General features: G+C 41.3%; 1 protein-coding gene across 1 annotated transcript in view; it reads left to right on the top strand.

Moving 5' to 3' along the window:
• The window catches only part of LOC119724355, a 30,038-nt gene that overhangs the window by 2,091 nt on the left and 4,791 nt on the right, over positions 1 to 23,156 (top strand). The window contains exons 3-48 of the mRNA XM_038195374.1: positions 172 to 312; positions 1,363 to 1,467; positions 1,905 to 2,162; positions 2,479 to 2,635; positions 3,792 to 4,005; positions 4,144 to 4,324; positions 4,616 to 4,909; positions 5,233 to 5,599; positions 5,718 to 5,892; positions 6,206 to 6,370; positions 6,593 to 6,799; positions 6,966 to 7,240; positions 7,521 to 7,665; positions 7,943 to 8,161; positions 8,341 to 8,491; positions 8,704 to 8,987; positions 9,185 to 9,385; positions 9,509 to 9,647; positions 9,847 to 10,029; positions 10,230 to 10,348; positions 10,490 to 10,780; positions 11,989 to 12,154; positions 12,526 to 12,741; positions 12,980 to 13,185; positions 13,396 to 13,501; positions 13,688 to 13,804; positions 13,988 to 14,126; positions 14,238 to 14,418; positions 14,848 to 15,124; positions 15,543 to 15,732; positions 15,908 to 16,235; positions 16,404 to 16,523; positions 16,617 to 16,745; positions 17,081 to 17,215; positions 17,346 to 17,756; positions 18,009 to 18,152; positions 18,424 to 18,601; positions 18,871 to 19,021; positions 19,464 to 19,591; positions 19,808 to 19,947; positions 20,262 to 20,403; positions 20,603 to 20,809; positions 21,127 to 21,330; positions 21,811 to 21,966; positions 22,100 to 22,710; positions 22,909 to 23,053. Of these exons, the coding sequence (XP_038051302.1) occupies positions 172 to 312; positions 1,363 to 1,467; positions 1,905 to 2,162; positions 2,479 to 2,635; positions 3,792 to 4,005; positions 4,144 to 4,324; positions 4,616 to 4,909; positions 5,233 to 5,599; positions 5,718 to 5,892; positions 6,206 to 6,370; positions 6,593 to 6,799; positions 6,966 to 7,240; positions 7,521 to 7,665; positions 7,943 to 8,161; positions 8,341 to 8,491; positions 8,704 to 8,987; positions 9,185 to 9,385; positions 9,509 to 9,647; positions 9,847 to 10,029; positions 10,230 to 10,348; positions 10,490 to 10,780; positions 11,989 to 12,154; positions 12,526 to 12,741; positions 12,980 to 13,185; positions 13,396 to 13,501; positions 13,688 to 13,804; positions 13,988 to 14,126; positions 14,238 to 14,418; positions 14,848 to 15,124; positions 15,543 to 15,732; positions 15,908 to 16,235; positions 16,404 to 16,523; positions 16,617 to 16,745; positions 17,081 to 17,215; positions 17,346 to 17,756; positions 18,009 to 18,152; positions 18,424 to 18,601; positions 18,871 to 19,021; positions 19,464 to 19,591; positions 19,808 to 19,947; positions 20,262 to 20,403; positions 20,603 to 20,809; positions 21,127 to 21,330; positions 21,811 to 21,966; positions 22,100 to 22,710; positions 22,909 to 23,053 (9,198 nt within the window). The remainder of the gene's footprint in view (positions 1 to 171; positions 313 to 1,362; positions 1,468 to 1,904; positions 2,163 to 2,478; positions 2,636 to 3,791; positions 4,006 to 4,143; positions 4,325 to 4,615; positions 4,910 to 5,232; positions 5,600 to 5,717; positions 5,893 to 6,205; positions 6,371 to 6,592; positions 6,800 to 6,965; positions 7,241 to 7,520; positions 7,666 to 7,942; positions 8,162 to 8,340; positions 8,492 to 8,703; positions 8,988 to 9,184; positions 9,386 to 9,508; positions 9,648 to 9,846; positions 10,030 to 10,229; positions 10,349 to 10,489; positions 10,781 to 11,988; positions 12,155 to 12,525; positions 12,742 to 12,979; positions 13,186 to 13,395; positions 13,502 to 13,687; positions 13,805 to 13,987; positions 14,127 to 14,237; positions 14,419 to 14,847; positions 15,125 to 15,542; positions 15,733 to 15,907; positions 16,236 to 16,403; positions 16,524 to 16,616; positions 16,746 to 17,080; positions 17,216 to 17,345; positions 17,757 to 18,008; positions 18,153 to 18,423; positions 18,602 to 18,870; positions 19,022 to 19,463; positions 19,592 to 19,807; positions 19,948 to 20,261; positions 20,404 to 20,602; positions 20,810 to 21,126; positions 21,331 to 21,810; positions 21,967 to 22,099; positions 22,711 to 22,908; positions 23,054 to 23,156) is intronic.

The following is a 23,156-nucleotide window of genomic DNA, read 5'->3' as shown; positions in this document are numbered from 1 at the left end:
TAACAGCGGTCACCCCCTAACCCGGTCATTATCACGCAGTGAAGACTGGCTCCTCACACTGTTATTCCCTTATTATTATCTGACTTTTTAGGCTTTACAGAGAGCTTTACTTGTATTCTGTCCCTATAATTTCAGCAGAGATTATGATTGCTTTCTCTATGTATTCTCCAGCATGTACACCAATATCACACTGTGTTTTTGGCCAGTTACATTGCACCACTGCCACTGACCAACAATGTGACCAGTGTGATGGAGACTATGGGCCCAATGGAGCAGCCTACTTGAGAGTCAATAATGGAAGAGAATGCAGAAGTAAGTTGAATATATCAATCTGATTTAACATCATATCAAACTGCAGTGACTTGTGTCTTCTAAATGAAGATGTCACGCCCCAACTATCGCATCGGTCCCAACTATAGTTGGGCCTGTCCCAACTATAGTTGGGACAGGCCCAACTGTAGTTCCACAGTTGGGCTGGCCCAACTATAGTTGGGCCACTCCGATCTTTTTATTTTGCGGTGTCCCAACTATAGTTTACATTGATGTACAACCATAAAACGTTCCCTACAGCTCTGATACACGTCTGACTTTACTGGGGACCACTGAAATTAGCTATTGATGGGGCGAATCTATAGTTGGGCCATCCCAATCTTTTTATTTTGCGGTCCCAACTATAGTGTACATTGTTGTACGATTATAAAACATTCCCTACAACTCTAATACACATCTGACTTTACTGGGGACCAATGAAATGATCTATTGGGGGGGACCATCTGTAGTTGGACCACCGCAATATTTTTATTTGGCAGTCCCAACTATAGTTTACAATTGATGTACGACTATAAAACATTCTCTACAGCTCTGCTTACATTGGCTTACATGTCCGACTTGGGACCTTTGACATTAGCTATGGGTGGGGCCCATCTATAGTTGGCCGGCCATGGCAATCTTTGAATTTTGCAAAATGTTGCTGGATAATAAAACCCAGCAGCTGGACAACTCGTCCAACTAGGCAGTACCACGTGACCGGCCAGCCTTGCGGCATGCATGCACCACGAATACACGGTGCCATCGCCGCGGAACATTTAATCCAACAAGATCTATCAAGCATGAAGCATCCGGCGCAACTCCAGTCCTAACTATAGTTGGGCCGACCCAACTGCCGCACTATAGTTGGGACAGTCCCAACTATAGTTGGGACCGATGCGATAGTTGGGGCGTGACAAAGACAAGTGACATGATGGCCGGGTTTTTTTACATGGGACATACTGAAGAGCACGGCATATAATCACATTGCAAGGCAATTAACATTCACTTGTATTTTCATCAATGTGTCATGTGTTTCTGATTTTGTTTTATTAGAGCAGTGTTCATGGAGGACTGACAGCAATGCGTGCTACCCAGGCAGCTGCACATATGCCCAGTGCACATGCAGCAGTGGATTCTCAGGAACGGACTGCAGAACAAGTGAGTTTGTATATATGTGTAAATTGGGGCATGTGGACTTCGTGTGCAAACTAAAGAGAGCACAATTAAGTTAGATTTTTGGAGGACAAGTGAAGTGATACAAGCTGCTGCTTAATGTTTTCATTTCAGTTTAAATGTGTACCATAGAAGGCATGAAGGCATAAAGGCATAAAGGGAAAAGCCCTTATCTACAGAACCTATAAATAAGCTATTTTTGTTCCCAGTCCCTCCATTGTTTAGAGTTCAGAAAAATGGGTTCAAACTTTGAGCCAGTCAGATCATGATCATGATTAATTATCTGGGTCTCTTACGGTATTGCCTTTTGATGCAATATAATGAATGCAGGAGTAGTAGCTTGGATAATGTTGTAGCCTTATTTGAAAGTAAACATCGGTGCTATATGGCTAAGACTTTGAATACTCTTTCTCACAACTTAGTTGGCAGTAGTCAAGCACCAGTCCTATCTGAGCATCTTGCCACCCTGAGCATTGGGGAGTCAACTCTAGAATCCCCCGCAGTCAATGGTAGTATGGACACCGTCTACACCAATGTACACAATTTCACAAACTTGAGGATCAATTGGATAAGCTCCTACCGACCGACTGGACTTCCAGACCCTTCTGCTGGTGGACATCCTTATATCCAAAGTGCTAGCTTGGGTGTCATAGGGGCAAGAGTGAATGCTGTTGTCAATCGTGAGTTCAGCCTCGAAGTGTGCACAGATAATTGACTCAATTGACTCATACTTAACTGGCTCAAGTAGTTAGATGTTGGCCTAATTTTTTATAATCGTTTCACATACATGACTTTTTGGCAATTTTGAAAGAAAAAAATTAATATCACAACAGCATGCTATTCTAGGACTTCAACTTTGTTAAAGTTCGACTTCAAGATTGAGCTTTGTTTGTTTTTTACAATTTCTCTTGAGACTTGCCCTGATCCATAGTTCCCACTTTATCCAGTGAATAACAAGATTGTATACTTGTACCATTATCTTGTCCATGCATTAAGGCGGGACATCAATGGTATATCAGATAGCCTTATCACAACCCTGCACCACAACAAATGGACTGCATTTCAGTCAAGACAACCCTGCTAAAGCCCTAGTTGACTGTGAATTCACAATCAACTTGGATTACAGTCGATGGACTCCTGCAACTAGAGATGTGTAAGTCATAACTGTCTGTATACTTGTATTTTAGGGGCAAGTTAGTTTGATAAAACAACTAATAGCAATGACACAAGGCAAACTGCTAAAACTGGTCCCAGAGCACACAACATTCTGTACAATGGATTCAGTTACTGGACTTGAAGTTTGCTTATCCCCCTCGCTTTCAAGCCAGACGATCGCGTATTGTGATCGCGCATTCCTGTGTGTGTCGGTGTGTGCGTGCGCGCGTGTTTATGGTGTAAATTGAGGACACACATGTGCAACATCATCGATGAATCGAGGACTCTTTGGTTGGATAACGTGTACAAAACCAATGAGAGCTGTTTCGAAACAAAGGAAAAGGGAAGAGGAACAAAAGAAAATCCTTGAAGTACACCATAAACAAATTTATTACACCATAAACAAACATGTGCATGCATGCATGCCGGTGTGTCCATTTTACTTTACAGTTCAGTCATCAATCTCCGCCATACTTGAAAGGTGTCTGTGGAGAGAAGGTCGATGTCAAAAAAATCCTTTCCAATATGTATATTTACGAGGTCTCTGGAGAGATACTAATGACTGTAACATATGTTAGTCCGGTGTCTCACCGAAACTCTCCATTCAACCCAAACTCCCCAAATCAACTGAGAACTGGTACCTGCTGGGTAATCAGGCAGTCACTGAAAATTGTCCTTACGAATATAACTGCCTGTACATGCATGTATACAAATTAGTGGCAGGATGCCAGGGGGATCGCACGTTTTACTTGCAGTGTTTTTATGAACCTGGTGTATACAGTGGATCAGATAAGCCCATTACAGGGTAATCCTAAACAACCAGGCTAGTGTCGGCCATTTCAGTCAGTCAGTCTGTCAAGAACCAGGTACAGAGAGACTGCATTGGACATCTCAGACCAGCAAATAGGTAAACAGCCAACATTTCTTGTACATATGACTTGGTGGGTTTAAAAAGGTTTTTGTCACTTTCTGAACAGGCCTGTGAAACTTTGTCACTAATGATTGACTGTGGTGCAGGCATTCTGATTGTTTTACTCTGCTTAAAACACAAAGAATTAAACTCCTTGGAAATGTAAGGCACTATAGTACAAGAGACGGAGCTCAAATCAAGAGTGCATAATTTATTTATTTCGAAACTTCTTTGTCTGTTGCAGACTGAGATATGATGTATCTACAACCAATGGCGGGTACCTGAAACTCTACAACAGAGACAACGCCAACGCCACCATCACACGCTACTATAATGGACAGACGGTATCTGGGGATTCCACTTTCACCTTTGACTTTGTTGACCCCTACCACTGTGTGGATGTTAGCAGTGGATGTCGAATCACCATGCTGAATGCAGGGAACGACGTCACCTCGCTGGTTAGCCATGATACTTTTGTGTACATTGTATACATTGTTTGGATTAGGTAGTGGGTATCGGTATGCAAGACTACATGTAGCTAAAGTGTTGATTTTCAAATGACTTTTTAAGTTTTCCAGACTTTTATATCATCACAGGCTACTGTGACAGTCACTTGGCAAGGCTGGGCAGATGATCTCGCTGACATCAAAGAATATGATCTGCTGGTGCGACAGCTGTCAGGTAGCCATGGCAATGAGATGACAGAAATCTTTGACAGTCCGGCTGTTTATGAAGGAGTAGCTAGCTCTGGGCAGACTGTCACCCTGCCCCATGTTGGTAGGTTTTGTTGGCTAAGTAGCTGTGATGTGAAAGAAATGACAAGTAACTTTGATGATATGGTATATTTGTTGATGGATTTAACCCATGCAAAGCCCAAAGCAGAGTTGCATTAGCCCAACCTGCCTTTCTTCTGGATTAGACCATCTGTTTACAGTTTAAAGTCTTAGTGCTTAGTGGGGGCATCACATCATGTGATTGAGTCCTACTCAAGTGCACCAATATTGTTAGCCTTTATCCATATTTTCTCCAGTAACACTCTTCTCATTATTCATCCACTCTTCTCCACAGGTGTTTACTCCGTCATCCTTACCGCTGTTGACAACGCTGGCAATGTGAAACTCAGCAGGCGTTTTGTGTTCTTTGATGATGATCCTGATGATGTCACTATGCAGAGCAACGCATCGGTGCGATTACTTTCAGCGACTGAAGAAACCGACTTTGAGTGGTTGATTGATCTAGACTCCAGCGGAGGGATGACATCAGTACTTCTTGATTGGATGAACAGATTCATTAATATTCATCACCTGAATCAAGGATTGCTGAAACCCATAGGGGATTACGTCAGCGCTACTATTGACAGTGGTAATTAATTAATTGTTTAGTGGAAAAATAAATGCAAAAGAGGTTTTGCATAAGCAATCCGCCCACGAATAGCAAGATTTTGATGTATCAGACAAAGTCCTGTATTCATCTTAAGAAAAATAGTTTTTGAACCTTGCTCAGTTTATTGTTGAGTTACTAATTTCTTCAAAACATCAGACAGTGTTCAAAATGGAGAGATATGATGCATTTTTATTAATGTTTTCAGTACATTTCTGTAAAATAATTAAGACTTCACGACTATTGAGGAACCATTACAGGGTAAAGAACAGTTTAAGTAATCTTGATGATTGGTTTGCTCCTAGATTACGACCAGTACTTTGGGCTGCGTGGCCGTGCAGCCATCCCACATGCCCTTGGTGTGACTGAATTCCGCATCTTGTATGACATCGATCACAGCGGTGGAAGGACCACTGTCAACGTCAGCGACGACAACTCAGACCACTGGAGTAATGAAGCTGCAGACACACAGGCGACCTACGACCTGACCCTGGTGGACGGTGATTCCATTCGGTTCTGGGTGGAGGCTAGGGACCTAACTGGGCACTTTGTGAGGGACAGTGTGTTGGTTCATGCTGATTCCTCCCCGCCTATAATTGAAGACTTCTGGCTGGTACGGGACGGGGAGGTGAATCTTGCCGTTCATAATGCAGCCGAGTTGCATAAAATGAGGTAGGATTTTTCATTTCATTTGATTTCTTTTCCATGATTACTAATCCAAAGCTTTATTCACGTTTTTAGTTGACAGACAGATTTTTACATTGTCGTTCTCTGCTTCTTCATCGTTTAGTGTTGAGTTCAGGACATACGACATTCACAGCGGTATCAGAACCATTGAATGGTATCTCTTCGACAACTTCACTGGCATAGAAATAGAAAACGGGAACCAGACTCTACCAGATAATGACACTGGGCCACCGATAGTACATGGCCATGGAAAAATAGCTGCAAGAAAATTGAACACGGTAAGGCAACTGGGGCATTAGAAACTGGTATTAAGATATTTAGAAGAATAGAAACATTACATATTCATTTCAATATTTAAAAAAACCCAGCTAATATTCTTTTCGTAGTAAATAATGTGTTCTGCACATTAGTTTAAGGTTTTAAGGATTTTCATTAAATATTAATTCTTTAAAAAAATGTATTGTCTAGCTATCAACACGCCTTTATTACGAAGCATGCACTTTTATATGGACATTTCAAAAAGCATAGGCATGTTGGAGGCGTGGGACATTTGGCTAGCTAATTCTCAGCAGTGACTTTTGCTTTTCACAGGAGGATTGTGATCCAGTCAGCTGTTTGTGTGTTCCAATCGGCGACTGTTACGCTGTTGACTACGGTTTTAAGCCAACATTCCACATTGGTACCCATGACTACGATTACTTCATCACTCTGACGGTTACCAACCATGCAAGACTGGTAACCACCCAGACAATCCAGGTATGCTTATGGAAGATTGTGTCTTTGCAACTATATGCCATGCTAGTCAGGTTAATGGGAGATCAGAGGATGAGTAGCTCAGTTGGTAACTAGAAAGTCAATATACCGGGCAGTGTTCCAGATGTTGAAGATATTCACCCACTATACATGTAGTTATTCCTCTCAATTTACATACATCCTACCAATTAATGCAGATATTTCTATTCCTACTGATTCATGCAGATAACAGTAGATACGTCCGGCCCTCAAGCCGGTGTGGTGCATGATGGGATACGCGGGTCTAATGAGGTAGACTTTCAGGAGGGCAACGACCTCTCAGCTCATTGGGAGGGGTTCTTTGACAAGGAGAGTGGGGTCAAATTCTACCAGTATCTCTTTGATGATTCCTGCTGGACCGGCAATACATCAATCGGCAGCGTCAGAGATTCGGTAGGTTTTGGGGAGTTTTCCTTTGTGCCAGAGTGTTGTTTTTAGTTGCCATTAAGCAAAAATGCAAGTAAGATGTAATGGAAAGCAGATGACAATCTACCTCCTTTGATGCAATGATACATCATGAAACCGTTATTGTTGGGTTGCCTCTTTACGCCTCCTGTAGATGAACAAAACAACCTCCACGCATGCGAGTTGGACAGCCCCCTTGCCTGGCCAGTACTGCGTCACCGTCATCGCTTACAACCGAGCTCTGGAACCCTCAGAGGCTGTCTGTTCCGACGGTGTCATGATCGATACCAGCCCTCCAGAGTTGACCCAGATTGCTATCAGCTATGCTCGGATGTGGCCTGGTCTGGCTACGGATGCCGAGGGTCGGGTGTGGTTCATCAACGAGCATCGCAGGAAGATAGAACTGATGAATGCATCCAGTGACTGCAGGTAGGGACATTAGTGAGATTGAAGATGTCATGCATTCAGATACATTGTATCTCTCATAATGGTCAGTGACAGCGTCTTCTCCACTTCTCCAGTTTCAACCAGCAGTTAGGGGGTAAGGGACTTTCAGTCCCCGAGCAAAACACTTTACTGCAATTGACTTTCTCCACCAAGGAGTTCAAATTTATAAAGTGACAGATGCTCTGCAATAGGATTGTAAAAAAAAAACGTAGTTACAACCAATATTGTGTACATTATATGAATGTATGTTTTTTAAACACAGTGCTAAGGCTGCTCTGGTAGATGATATATCTGTTTATCCTGAGATGTCTGGCACCAACGACACCTCAGCAATTCTCCAAGGAGACCTAGACTGCCTCTGGATCTCAGCCGTCCAGCAGAAGTTCTACCTTCCAACCGACAAACACGTACGATTTACAGATATGCTTGACTGGGCTTAATTAGCTGGGCTAAACTGGACTGCAGGGCTTGGTTGTATGGCATCGGCATGGCTATTTTGGGCTGAGATATAGTCTGGTCTGTGCTGAACAGGGTTGGTCTGGGTCAAGTATTTGGTCTGGGCTGGGATTGGGTAAGCTAGACTGGGCTGAGATTGGTTGGCTAAAAACATTTAAAGGATATTTAATTACTTAAGTCAACTTTTATGATTCTGTTGTTGATTAGCTTTGTTTTTATTAATGATAGGTGATAATTTCTTGGAATGGAGAGGATGCAGAAAGCTCAATCTATGACTTCGAGATCGGTCTCAGCAGTGATCCCTCCAATCCGACTCCTGACCTTGTGACCTACATGTCAACATCAGGTCATGATCACTTTGTGATGTACCATCCTCATATCAGCCATGGAGCTGTGTTCCATCTGGTTCTGAAGGCCATCAACAAGGCTCAGTTATCTACTTCCAAGGTGTGTGAAAAATATATTGTGCAGAACAGACAAGCCAGATAACTAAATGACCCTGCGGGCGGCACATTATGTTCTATGTGGTTCTTTTCCTGGTGGTGATGATTTCAATTTCCCCTTTTAAGTTAATACACATAATAATCATGTCTTTAAAACATTCTAGCTATTTTCCTGTTAACTAGGTGATTGGGCCAATTATCGTGGATACCACCCCGCCCATGTTTGTTGGGCGTGTCTCTGTCCATGTGGAGGATGAGTACTTGATTGCTGAATGGGGAGATAGTGGCTTCATTGATGATGAGGATACCAGCCTGAGATACCAAGTTGCCATCGGTGAGTCAACAAAATGTTGATCATTTGTCCAAAGTGCCCCGCAAATGTATGTTGGGCGTGTCTCTGTCCATGTGGAGGGTTAATCATTTGTTTTCCAAGTAGAAAGGCTTCGTTAAGAATAGCATACTCGTCTGTGTTATGACAGGTTTTGAGTGTAAAGTTAAATTATTTGGATCGTTTCAGTCTATATGATTTTTTTCTGCACTTTCCAGGGAGCACCCCAGGCAGCACGGAAACTCTCGATTTCCAGTCAGAAAAAGACTACAAAATGGGACCATGTACATCTCTGACATCCTGTGCTGTATTCTCATTGGCTGACCTAGACTGGCATCTCCATGGTGATCATGAATATTACGTGTCAATCAGAGCACAGAATGGCGCTGGGTTAGCTACGGTGGGGACGTCATCGGTTTATAGACACATCGTGCAGTTACCATCTCTGGGTGTTGTATTGGATGTTGCACCCCCTGGGGAAGGTGCAGTTGTCAGCTTAGGGGTATGACTACTGATTTATTGTCTCAAGTTAAAACTGACATCATTATTTAAAAGTTAATAACTTGCAGTTGCTTCTACTCATCTGGTTTTGAGATAATGAACCATTTGGGACGTGTCTGTGTGAATATGGTTTTCTAATTTTATAGAGTAGTTCTATTTAGATATTTCACCCATCCCTTCCCGTTTATTTGCTCGTAGGTGGCCAAGGATATTGACGTACAGATGAACACCACAAGCATCTCAGCTCGTTGGTTTGGTTTTGAGCATCCTCATCTTGATATCAACTATGAGATTGCTGTCGGATCAGAAGGAGGTGCTACTGATGTCAGCGATGGTTTCATCAATGTCGGCAATGCAACCTTCTATCGACTGCATGGACTGGATCTCACACCACTCATGGTAATGAAAACATGAATTTGAAAAAGTTGAAATCATTGAAATGACTTTCCCTTAAATTGAGACCTGACTTCATCTTGATGCTTTATGTTTTTCAACATCTTTGTGGTGATATTTTATTGACAGACCTATTATGTGACCATCCGTGCCAACTCTGAAGCCGGTTGCGTCAATGTCACTTCGGACGGTGTCAAAGTCATTCAGGAGGGTCAGGCACTGGAGGGAGCTGTGGCCAAAGACGGACTGGGCTGTGATCAAGATGAAAGTAAGGCCTTTCATTTTTCTTATTTCTTAGACAATGCAGTCTTTACAATGGTTAAAAGTCATTTACAATTGGTAACATATTTAAGTTTGAAAGACGTCTCTCTAGATCAGTGACTGTCTTTTGAGCAATCCACTAAGGCTCGTTTGACCATCCTTCGACACTCTTATCTAACAGTCAATATTTTCCCTCCTACTTGCAGTGTCTGATGTACCATCAGGATTATCTCATCACTCATCTGTTACTGATCAATCCTGTCAGGATGACATCACCTACCAGGCCTCCACCTCTGACATCTCAGCTCGTTGGACCATCCCTGAGATGCTGCAGCCCTTTGTGACTAACATCAACTGGGCAGTTGAGCAGGAGGTTGAGATTTATTTTGGTAAGCTTGATTTGAAAATTAAAGGGAATTATTATGATTTTCCTTTCAAACTCTGGTGCAAAGTCCTCACAAAATCAAAATCTAGTCTCTTTTCCTCGGGTTTGCATCCAGTCTTCAAAGTTAGGTACTATGAGTATTTTAAATCCAATTCGATTCCAATTTGTAGTGTGAAGAAGGACATTATGTTGTGTCTCTCACAGATGATGAGAAAACTACAACTGAGTGGATCACGGTGCTTGATGATCAAGATCTTGGCATGGCATTCCAACATGTTCAGGCTGGTTCAGGATTGCACAGTGGAGGTCATTACAGATCAAAGGTAGCAGAAACTTCTCCATTTATTGAAAAACAAACGAGTCATTGTCCAGTCCCACTCTTAGTCAGTACATTTATCTCAACAGAAAATTGATTCTAAGGTAATACAACTAGTTTCTGATATGCTTTCTTTTTATTACATTAGGTTACATTTTGTCATGTTAGTGTCTGCTTCCAACCCATCGTCAGTGATGGATTCTGGGTATTATCGCAACCTCCCGAGGTCGGTCAGATCACAGTCGGCAACATTGAGACCACGCAAGGCAGGACAGAGATCAGCGTGGTCTTCCAGCCTTTTGCGCATGATTACGTACGTCATGAAAACCCACATGAACTGATGGATTTCTATGAGTGGAGCATTGCTGAGGATGGTAGCGATGGAGCACTGCTGAGTCCCTGGATGAGAATCCAGGATTTGGTTTTGACTGGAGATGTGGTAAGTATTATTTATTATTATTATTATTATTAAATGGTTTATTTTACTCTCCTGTCGCAGCCCGAAGGCTGAATTGTGGGCAGGTTTACATTGGAAAACATTTTAAAAATAGACAGAGGTAAAAACTGTATGTATTACAATAAAAATAATTAGAAGACCGGGAAAAAATTATAATGATAGTTAAAACATAATGCATGTAACAACAAGAATGGTGAGTACACAATAAAACAAATTTACAAAAAAATGACTAAAAACAGTTGATTAAAAACAGTTGGGAAAACAAACATGGAGAAATGGATTGCTCAGATAATGATAAACAGTAAATAAATGAAGATAAATATCAAACCAGGGTGTGAGACGTAGAGCTTAGTTGTTCATTAAGAAGATTGGTTAAAAATGGGATTGCACTATTCTTGTATCGGTTGGTTCGACATCGAGGGATTGACAGGGTGTTGGTATTGCGGAGGTTGTTTCGCTCTTTTGGGTGGTAGCCAGTCACGGTATTTATGAGATGAGAGAAGGTTTTTACCAAACTTTAAACAGAGATGATCACGTCTTTTCTGGAGAGAGGGGATTTGTATCCTATTAGACATAAGGTCATAGGGAACGTGCTCGCAAACGTTAATGGAAAGGATTGTGCGAAAGTACACAACTGAAGCATAAAAGAGGGACAAGAGTAGAGGGAAAGTATGACATGAGTAAAACCTTTCAAGACAAATAATGCAGTGGTACAGTTTGTTATCCTGGATTTATTTGCCAAGGGAGTGTTGTGTTTGAAAGTAGAATGGTTGTATACAAAAATGACACTGTTTTGAGAGTAATTAGTAACTTCTTTCTCTGAGGACATAAGCTTAACTTTTGTCTCGTTAAAAGATCATTGGGTAAACATGGTTTGGTGTCTTAATAATGGACAATGCAGAAAATTCTTGCGCACCTGTGAACTGTTATTACAATTGATCATGAAATGTCTCTTATTTCCCAGTCATTTTGACACCAATATTTCACACTTTCAGCTTTAGAAAAGACAGTGTTTTAATCTGTAAAAACCCAGATCTTCTCCCAAAAGAACAGTTGTTCAGCTCTGTTAGACTGGTTTGGTGCTATTAAGCAAGTAGTGTTAGTTCTCACAAAATATGTTGATCACAAAACAGTGCAGTTTGTCCATCATTCAGATTTCTGAATGGATCAGGAATTCTCTTTTCCACCAGGTGCGTTTCACAGCATCCTACAGTGGTTCCTTGGACCTGGATGTCTGTCTTCAGTTATCAGTGAGGGGCTACAATAAGGCTGGTCTGTCTTCCATCGCTAGTACCAAGATTGTTGACTGCGATGATGTGAAGCTGATCGTCCCCCATACTGTCATTGATGCTGATCGTAAGTTTATCTTCTTTGCTATTTTGTAAATTAATCAAACGCAGGTTTAGGCAAAATTCTTTGAATTACGGCTGGTTTCTCTCATTTATTGCCTGATTTCATGGTACTGCACTGTGCTTAAAGTGTTGTGCAATAAATATAAGTGCTAAGAATCAGAAGAAAGTTTCAGAAAATTCTCAGAAGAATGGTTTCCTTTAGAACACAGATGATTGGTGCACAAAATTTATCATGCGCCATGTGCGTGCAAACCAATGCCTGTATGCAATGCGTCCCTTCCACACAGCTCACACAGTAATCCCGCAACACCATTTTCTGGTCATGCACTGAGCGCACAGGGAACACTTCATATTTTTTTATCTTGTTTTGAACAGATGAAGTCTTCATGGAGCAGAATGCCAAGTGGCCGGAACCAGACAAGAACTACATCTCCTCTACGTCTTCCTTATCAGCAGTCTGGCCCACACTACGCCACAGGGCCTACACCTGGGCGGCCATTTTGGACACCGGATCCACTGCATTTGGAAACTTGGACAATGGTCTGCGGTATCCCTGTAATCACCCATCAATGAAGGCCTGTGGAGAGACAAGTATGACATTGCTTCATTTAGAATGCCATTTTGAATTGTGACCTTTCAATCAGATTTCATATCAAAGGTTTGTTTGGAAAAATATTTTGAAAAGTGAAGAATTTGAAAAGAACAATGGGGGAGGGGAAGTGACTTAATCATGATGTAATCCTATTGGATGCAGAAAGTAATGAATTATTAAACAATCTGAAATGAGGGATTAGGATACGACACACTAATATTGGTTTTGGTTCAATAGGTAAAGAGTTTGTCAACATTCCTGATCTGGTCCTGCATTATGGCATGCGTTATCACATTTGCATCCATGCTGATGAAGTGACATTGGAGCATGAGTTTTGGAATGAACAGCTTCCTGCTGTGTCCAGCTGTAGTGATGGCGTTGTCATAGATACGACCCCACCGACCCCTGGCTCTGTCTGGATTGGAGTGGATCAAACTTACCAAGTACGTTTCTCATGTTTCTGCTTGATCAAGCTTTTTGGGGTGCAAGAAAGGAAAGCTTAGTCATACTAGATTGTTTTAGTTCTGGTAATTTATGTCTGGTTTACCCAACAATTTTTTGTTTGTGGTATGTGAGTCCTCACCACCAAATTTGTGAGGCTAGTTCTTGGAGATTACATTATTTTTTTCCTCTGTTCATGTTTTTTAATCTAGAGTTCTGTGTCTGAGTTAGTTCTTCACTGGGAGTCCTTCACTGACATTGAGGAACATGGCATGGCACGTCATCACTCTGGGATCAAGTACTATGAATATGCCATCGGTAGGAGCTGCTTGGTTTTCATGAATCTGCTAAATGATCCTTTGGCATTCAATAATGCAATAATGACATCGTCTGTCACACTCTGTATTTACAAATCATCTATAATTAAAGGCAGTGTTTATTATCAAACTTTACAGCAATTTAGGGAATTTAAACTTGATAATTATAAATTTCTTAATTTTTCAGGTTCAGAGCGAGGTGGTAGCGACGTGATAGATTTCTCGCGAGTTGGAATCACCAACAGCATTATTGTACACAACATGAGATTACAGAATGGTCATAGTTACTATGCTACCATTCGAGGTAAGCATCTGACGCAGCAAGAAACGTCTTGATACAAGTGTTTTTAAAAATGAAAACATTCACCAGCAAGCTTCATCATCTCCTCTCTCGTAAATTGCATCTCGTGTCAGTTGTTTTAGTAACCACAGAGAATAGGATTTTGCAACTGATGTGATTTCAATTGTTAATTTGTTTTCCACCCAGCGACTGACTTTGTTGGTCTGTCATCACAAGCAATGTCAGACCCAATCACAATTGATACGTCGCCGCCTGTCATCAGTGCTGATCATACGTTGGACATTGGAGGCAGCTTCATTCAATCAAAAACTTCCATCTCAGCAAGGTATGGTCAAAATCTGCTTATCGCCATAAATTCAAAAAAATATATAAAAATTAGAAAAAAAATCTACCAACCTGTTGTCACACATCATGTTTGATCTGTATTACTTTTCAGTTGGGAGAATGTGTTTTCTGACCAGGAGAGTGGTGTTGCATATTATGAGTGGGCCTTGGGTTCACATCCAGGCCATGCAGACATCATGCCATTTACTAGAGAGAGTACAGAGATCGGGGTCAGTGACCCCTCTCGACCTTTGCTCCTTCAAGAAGGTCACTCCTATTTCGTTTCAGTCAAGGTAGGCCAATGCCTTCATCTTGTCTTGACTCAAATGATTCAACACGCACTGTACTGGAGTTCTATTTGTCATGAGAAAACAAAATAAGGTCTGTCAAACTTTCATAAATTTAAATTAAAGTCAAGTCATCCCAAGTTTGTCACAAGTCAATCATAAAGTTTTCAGTCAGGTAATTAGCTTTACAGTTGAGTCGTAAAAGGCTTTCCTTTGTCATTGTTCACTATCTGTTGTGACGTGAATTGTATTAGACTGGGCTTTAACTCTGTGATCCAGTCATAATCACTTGTGACAAAGACTAGGCTTATTGGATGAAACTTGAACTCAACAGAGGCTCAAACTGAGACTTGAAGCTTATGACTAAAAACAAACCTGTCCCGACAACAACAATATAGAAGCATAAATCTTCATTTTTGAAATTATTTGACCCAGGCCATCAATACTGTAGGTCTGATCACACTGAAGAGCTACGGAGCATTCACAGTTGACGCAAGCCCGCCATTGGCTGGCCACGTTTTTGACGGAAACCCAGCAAACACCTCGGCTAATCACAGAGACCAAGACTTCCAGGAGGATCGTATGGTGATCAGGGCATTCTGGGAAGGGTTTCATGACCCACACAGCGCCATCGTTGGATATTCCTGGAGAGCTGGGATATGTTCAGGGTGTAGCAATGTCATACCTGAGCAACATGTGGGCTTGGACACTTGTAAGTACATCTGTTAAACGAAGATTGGCACAAATTATTTTTGTTTATAAAATTTGTGTTCTTAAAGCAATTAGGGGGGACAACTTTGGTTTTTTTAGGCAATAATTTATGTTTGAATGTTTGTTTATTTAAAGAAAACAACACTTTTTTGTCAAGTTAAGAGAATATGATGTGATTAAAATAAAACAGTGTAAAGTTAAAACAATTTTCAAATGCTACCTTAAATTAAGCTATTTTGCAAATGAAACTGATAAAACAGTGAAATTGTCAAGTATTTCTTAGTGTAGAAGGGTTCTACACTGGTGTGTAGATGTAGATTTTTTCCATGGAATTCCACAATCCCCATTTTATAATCAATACATCCCTCTTTCCAAACATGGTGTGCTAATTGTCAGTGTTGATGCAATTCACTTTCTAGATGTAACTGCGGAGAACTTGAACCTAGTGCCTGGTCTGACCTACTATGTGACGGTGACGGCTTGTAATGCCGCTGACCTTTGTACCTCAGTGACCTCTGATGGGGTCACGGTGGACGACTCTTCCCCGGTAGCGGGGCGTGTGTATGATGGCGGTCCTGGGGGTGGGGATATCAGCTACCAATCCTCAAGGTGAGTTCACCCCTGAATGTCACATCAAATTATTTATCTGACCACTAACGGTTGACCACTGACCAAAGATTGTGTAAAAATATAATTAATTGAAATAGAAATGGTTACATTGTATTGCTGCAAATCATTGCAGGTGTGTTTGTCTCAATGCTCATTCTAATGATATTCCCTGCAGGGTCCAGCTCCGAGCTCATTGGTGGGGTTTCCATGACCCTCACTCGGGCCTCTCCCACTACGAATGGCGCGCTGGCACGGCACCAGGAGCTGAGGACATTCTTACCTCTACACGCATCGATCTGTCAGAAGATGCTCTGATATTCCTGTCAGATTCGGATCAGATGCCAAACAACACCGATATCTACATCACGGTGCGCGCCTATAACCGGCTTGGTATGTGGAGTCAGGCTACGTCTAATGGGTTCCGTGTGGACTCTAGTCCACCTGATGTGCTGAATGCACCTGCTGTTGATGAGACACGGGGCATGGCTGTCAACAATACTCAGGTAGGACTTCTGATCACAGTAGGCTGGAGCTGCATTTCTTGTTCTACCTAGAATAATCTTAATCCTTTCTCCGACATACAGATATATTCTATCCAAAGAAATTTCCAGCTTTTCATGATCTTGCATGTAAGTAAAACTTCAACATCTTTATTTTCTTATGTCTCTCAGGTTTTGCAGGATGTGATGCACTTTTCCTGGAAGTTCAGTGACGCTGAGAGCGGCATTAAGGACCAGTTTGTATCCGCCAACACACATCATAATGGAGATGTCAATATACCTCCAACAAAGGTGAACTCTCTATTAAAAGAAAAAAAGTTACAATATAATTTTCATATTATGGGTAAACGAAATACATGCCAGTTGTGGCGTTTTTGATTACAGATTGCGGGGAGTGAGTTGGACCACACCTTCACCAATCTGACATTACATGAAGGCAGTCGTTACATCATTACCGTAGTGGCTTGTAACTTTGCTGGTGTCTGCACACAGGCCAGGACAGAACCTTTATTGGTAAGTAACCATTAGATCTGAGACATAATGACGTCATGCTTTGTTTACATGGGAAGGTAGGGACAATTACCTGGCTCATATAGGAAAGTGCACATGTAAACAAAGCATGACGTTTTTATGTCTTAGGTCTATTAAAATTGGTCATTGCTGAAAACACCACTTTCACAGTTCAAAATGTTTCAAATTGAATTGAGCAACCACATTCAGTAGAGTTTTTACATTGTTAGTTATGATTGCAGCTGTTTTGAATCACTGTACATGTCCTTTACGATCTCTGAGTACCTTTGTGGTCAAGACAAACTTGCCATTATTCCTTGTTTGTTTGACTCTCTCAGGTTGACGGTAGTCCACCGTCCGTCGGGACGTTTGCCGTGGGTACAGAGAGTGCTGCTAACTTGGATCGTCATCATATCATCTGGATTGATCCAACTGAACCAGTGATACCAACTATCACAGATCTACTGAACACAGTGAGTCATTTTTATTATTTGATAGTATCACTCTCTATATAACATGCAAACAACCTTAGTTTGGTACCAGCAACAAGTGCAGAATTCATACTTCAAGGCCTTATTATGGTTATCTCTTGAAACAATGCAGATTAATGGCACTAATTTCACCGATTCGACCAACTTCACTGCTGAGTTTGTTGCCACAACCGACTCAACCAACTCAACCAACTCTACTGCTGATTTCAACAACACCACTGATTTTGACAACACCACTGATTTTGACAACACCACTGATTTTGACAACACCACTGATTCATCAACCAACTCCACCACCGATGTTGCCAACACCACTGACTCCATCAACACCACGACCCAGAGTCCACCAACCACCCCATCTCCCCCACCCTACCACTCTGGTTGGATGACTTGGGTAGAAGACCCCCGTACATCCCTTGGTTCCTTAGCCCTTGCCTGGCTGGGATTTGCTGATGTACACTCTGGTATCAGCCACTACTTGGTCTCCATCGGACGCACCTATGGCGGTTCGGAACTCACTCCGGTATCTCAGTCTAGACATTTTGTTACTTTTGAATTCCCCAAAAGGTTGTTATTTGAAAGACTTGCTGGCATTGGAGCCAAAATTCAAGCTATTATTTTTATGAAGATTTGTTATTTGATTTTTCGGTCAATTAAATTTTCTCTTTTCCAACTCTGCATTTTTTAGTCTTTTCTGTGATCTTGTTGAAAAAAAAATCAGCATTATCACAGTGCCACTATTCCAAACAAGATCATATTTTCTCACCTTGTATAGAGTGGACCAGTCCGTGTTGACCACAGCTATGACGGCATGTCATTAGATGAGGGCATCGCGCAGACAGCCATCATACCACTAGAGGGCAGTATAACTGACTTAACTCCTCCATATCTCTACATCTCCATCTGGGCTGTCAATGGGGTAAATTGCTGCTTCATTCCATTCAATCGACAAAAAAATATACAGATGTTTTTCAAATTTGAATCAACACCGATTAGTCTAACGTTTTGATGTGGTGGTTACTAAAATAGCACATCAGCCCTGGAAAGTACCATCTAGGCTTTTATGTGGAAACTCATCGTCTAAAGTATTTTCACCGGTCTCATCACTGATACGTAGCAATCTTCCCTAGCATGCAATTGTTTGTTTTTGCTCAAAATTTCTTCACTGTCGTTTTTTTGGTCCATCCCAGGCTGGTCTACCAAGCACTCGCCATCATTCTACTTTTGAGGCTTCCCCTACTTCACCAAGTGAGGGCGCTCTTGTCCTGTTACGTCGCTGCTTGCCTGTGACATGTGAGGGCCACTGTGCATGTGCACCCATTCATCAAACGTGTCTTATGGTTCCACAATGCACTGACCTAACTTACAGTAAGTACAAAATCTCACATTGTACAGGGAGTCATACAACAATTGCATTCTTTTGATTGAAATGTGTTTTAATATCCTTCAAATTAATTGTTTTCACTAAATTATTGTAAAACTTGCAAGTCAAAATAAATGCATTTGAAGCTTCCAAAGAAAAAAAAACATTTTTTAGCCACTTTTCTATGTATCATAATGGGTTAAGTGATCCAAATATTCGCAGTATCTTCCAATATTGCTTTTCATTTGATTATTTTCTCATTATTTTTATCAAGATAATTCCAACACTGAGATCGAAGTTCTGGATGTACTGGATCTGATGCACAATGATATCGATAACGTGATCGATATTGATGACACAGCCACTCAGTATATGGCAGGTGCAGTCTGGCGAGTCACTGAGCAGAAAGGACTGGACATCAAGTGGTGAGTTGGCTCATACAATATTTCCTATTATAGAATTGAAATCAATGCTACTACTTAGAAACTGCAACTCAATCATCAACAACTTGTCCTTTTTGCAGCCCTGTATGTGATCTTAATCAAAGAAAAAAAGTGGAAAGAGAGCATTCACAGAAGGCTTTGACAGTTCCAAAATCTTGTCCAAATCAGAAGCAGAATTGAAATCAATAATACTACTTCTTAGAAACTGCAACTCAGTAGTCAACAGTTTTTCCTTTTTGCAGCCCTGCATGCAATTTTTAATCAAAGTAGACATGGAAATCAAGAAAACGTATCAGTAGACTTTGACCGTTTTAAAATCTTGTCCGAATTAGAATGAGAAAGGTCTTTGTTAACACACAATATGGGACTTGATAATGCGATCCTGGTGTGTCTAACACCTAGGGTTTTTTGGCTTTTCTTACAGGTATGAGTGGAGTATTGGTGATGATACGTCTTCAGACTTCGAGCCAACGGGAGTCTTTGATCCTGCCTTAGACAGAGTGTGGTTTGATGTTGGACAGGACAATCATACTATCATCCTGTTTGACGAAGGTATTAAGATCAATTGATTCCTGTGCTATCTAAAGTTTTGGTTGTTCAGTTCCTACATTTGGATATGTTCTTCCTTGGGAAAAGGTCCAAATAAAAAAAACTGTTTCTACTCAGGTTGGCTTCTCTTGAATAAAGCATCAGTAATGATTTGAAGAGAACAGCTTGTTCATTTCAATATATCTGAAGATTGTTTGCATTCGGTGTTTCTCCTTATAGATAGAAAGCTTAAAAGAGAGGTAACATATCACGTGTTCATCCGGGCCTGGTATGACGCAACTACATACGCAGTGTTCAGATCAGACGGCATTACACCTGATATCACACCGCCCAAAATATCAACAATCAGAGGCACAAAGGCAGGTTTCAATTTCTAGTTCACTCTAAGCTCTTTTGGTTAAATTAAAATTACGTGGTCTATTACTGGTCCTTTCACTTCCCAATTTGTTTAAGATTTATACTGACCAAACCTGTTCATAGGCCTTGTAGGAATCCTTTGATCTTCCAAAAATTAATCATACTGATCAAGCAGTCAGAATTGAAAGTTTGCTCCTTTGAGAGGATCGGGTATCTGAAATGACAGCACACACATTTCGATGAGTTTTGACAAATCTGGGAGACCTTCAACTTCAACATGGGCCCTCCGTAATGCTTCTGTATTTGTTGCTCTCAGGTTAAAGATCTTACAAGACCAGATGCCAGCAAAGACACTGATTACTTAACAGATCCTGATGTTGTCTTCATCTGCTGGGAGGGAGTGTTTCTAGACAAAGCAACATCTCACTACCAGGTTTCTCTAAGTACCTATCCAGGAGGTGAGTTTTTGTTCACTCTGCTCCGTCTCTTATCAGAGCTCATTTCCCAATTCTTTATCTTATCTTTAAAAAAAAAGCAGTCTGTTGTGCCGTGTTTAGACTGAACATTGGGAACATTTGCTACATGCTATCCTACATGTTTCTACTGGACTGTATGAATCATGCGTCGGCACAAACCTTGTTTGTTCGTCCTCCTCAGGTGAAGATATTCGTCAATTTGCTGACCACGTCTTCCCAGCCAGTGTGTCGTCCACACAGTTCACCAGCCTAAACCTACAGAGTGGACTGCGATACTACAGCAATGTACGAGCATTCAACAAAGCTGGTCTGCACACGCTCAGAAGCAGTGACGGTTTTGTGGTGGATACCAGGAGGCCAGATCCAGGCCTGGTCTTTGATGGCATAGGTATGAAGCCTCTTACCCAGTTGGCATTGATAGAGGATATACTAGTGTGTGCGTTACTTCCAGTTCATTTCTTCAAGAATCATTGGATGTGCTCAAGAGGACTCTCACTTCTCGTTCCTCCATCCACTACTCCTTGCCAAGGTCTTACTTTCTTCTTCATAACTTACCACAGCTCAAGCAAAATATCAACAGATACCTCCAACTCACTTCAACTTTCTTATTTATTTTTTGTTCATAAAGTCACCATCTTTAGTGGCCATGGCCTTGGGGTTGGACAATAAAGAACCAAAGACTTCTACTTCTTTATTTTATTCTAGAACTTCACGATGTAGAGTATCAGAACTCCAGCACAGTCATCTCAGCCTCCTGGCATGGCTTTGTGGATCTGGAATCCTACATAGACCATTATGAGTGGTGCGTTGGACAGACCCCTAGCCCTACAGATGATGGCATTCTGCCCTGTACAAGTGTTGGAATCCACCTGTCTGCCTCCAAGACTGTAGCTGTGCCTCTCACAGATGGTAAAATTGAAACCAAATTCACTGTTGTCATAAAAGATGTCAAATCAGAAGAAAGCATGAAGCAGTTTGCTGTCAAATTTGTTATTCAGGTTTTAATAATGATTGGTTCCCCAGCTTGAGAGCTATAATGTCAAAGACAAATCAAAAATAAAACAAAATATCAGTTATAATGAAAAAAAAAATTGCATCTCCCATGTTGTCTGTTAATATATGTTACATTGGAGCACAACATAAACAAAATAGTTTTTGGTGTGACTGGCGATTTTAACATCATTGCTAAGTTGAGCATTCTCTAAGCAGGTTCTTTGTGTTAAAGATTTGAAAGAATTAAGAGAAAAGATGGGTGAACTCTTCAAGAAATTTCCACTTGAGTTCCTTCATGATTGGCTTTGCTTTTCAACCCTTACCTTCACCTTAGTCTCCTATAAATGATGGATTCACAAATGCATAAATGCTACTCCTTTATTTGTCCTTGATCAGGCATCCGGTATTACTCCAAGATCTCAGCTATCGACGCTGCCGGCCTGCAGTCTGAATCAGTCTCTTCAGATGGGTTTGTGGTGGACACTACACCCCCTGAACCACTAGAACATACCCTTCTCGGGGAGAACTTGATCCAGAATCCATCATTTGAAGGTATAGAAAGATCTAATATTAAAATTAACCATTGGGAGACTTGGTTTTCACTTATAAAATATGTGTTCGGATTTTGTGGTATTCGAAAGATGTTTCAATGTTAAGTAATTAATAGATACGCTTATCCTTCCAGATATAAATGCTGAATTGTCAACAGACGAAACCACAACAACCCAAGGCGAATTGAAAACTGAATCAGAAAGTGAAGGAACAGAATCAACATTAACAGAATCTACAACAGTTTCCACCTATGAGGATGTGTCAGATAGCTATCCCACCGCTGCCACTAATTTTGTGACTAACATGCCACCCACCACAGATGGTATGGATACTGTTGAGGATACACAGCTGCCTGAATGGGATGTTGGATCTGTTAGCCAGGTTTCTGTCATCACATCTGACAAGAAGATTGCTCAAGATGGCCGTTCTTACTTGTCTCTTCATGGCTCCATCTCCCAAACCTTTGACACGTCACCGGGCAGCCACTACCAGGTGGTGGTCTTCGCGAGTCATGCCGTGTTGTCCCACAATCCTTTGCTGAATCAAGAAGGTCGCATTGAGGCTCCAGGATTGAATCGCGTCTTCAGGTTGTATGACCGGCCGACACACGGTCACTCAGACCAGAGTCTGAGGTCCATCCAATGGCATCAGCACAGGTTTTACTTCACAGCCAGCGACGATGTATCAACATTAACAATCTCCTCAGTCGGAGAATGGAATGGAATCCTGTTGGATAATATTCAGGTGAGTAAATCCCTGTCCATATACCCTTTTTTACCATATACCCTTTTTTATTATATACTCTTTAAAATTTTATCTCACATAATACTACTCAAGACACGTTTTCCTGTACCACCCCCTGTTATTGATATCAGCTTGCACATTCCATGGTGAATACCTGATAACCTAGCATTTTATCGGTTTTTTCCTTGTACATTTCAGGTGAGGCAGTTAACCACTGGATCAAGTACCGGTGATGGGTCCGTGGAAGTCCATACTCAGTTCATTCACAGCTGGTCGTCAATCCAGGCCAAGTGGCATTTCATTGACCCTGAGAGTCCCATAGTGGACTACAGCTGGGCTATAGGTAGGTTGAAGCTTGTATTCTCTAGTCACCCATTTAAGTACTATGTTTCTCCTCACGGCAGTGCGTCAAAGTTGTTCAGATTTAAGACGTAATTTGTTCGTCA

Source organism: Patiria miniata, unplaced genomic scaffold (genome assembly GCF_015706575.1).
Source record: "Patiria miniata isolate m_02_andy unplaced genomic scaffold, ASM1570657v1 HiC_scaffold_18, whole genome shotgun sequence".
NCBI classification, from domain to species: Eukaryota; Metazoa; Echinodermata; class Asteroidea; order Valvatida; family Asterinidae; genus Patiria; species Patiria miniata.
Note: the sequence above shows the minus strand (reverse complement) of the source record. Positions and strands in the feature narration are given on the sequence as shown.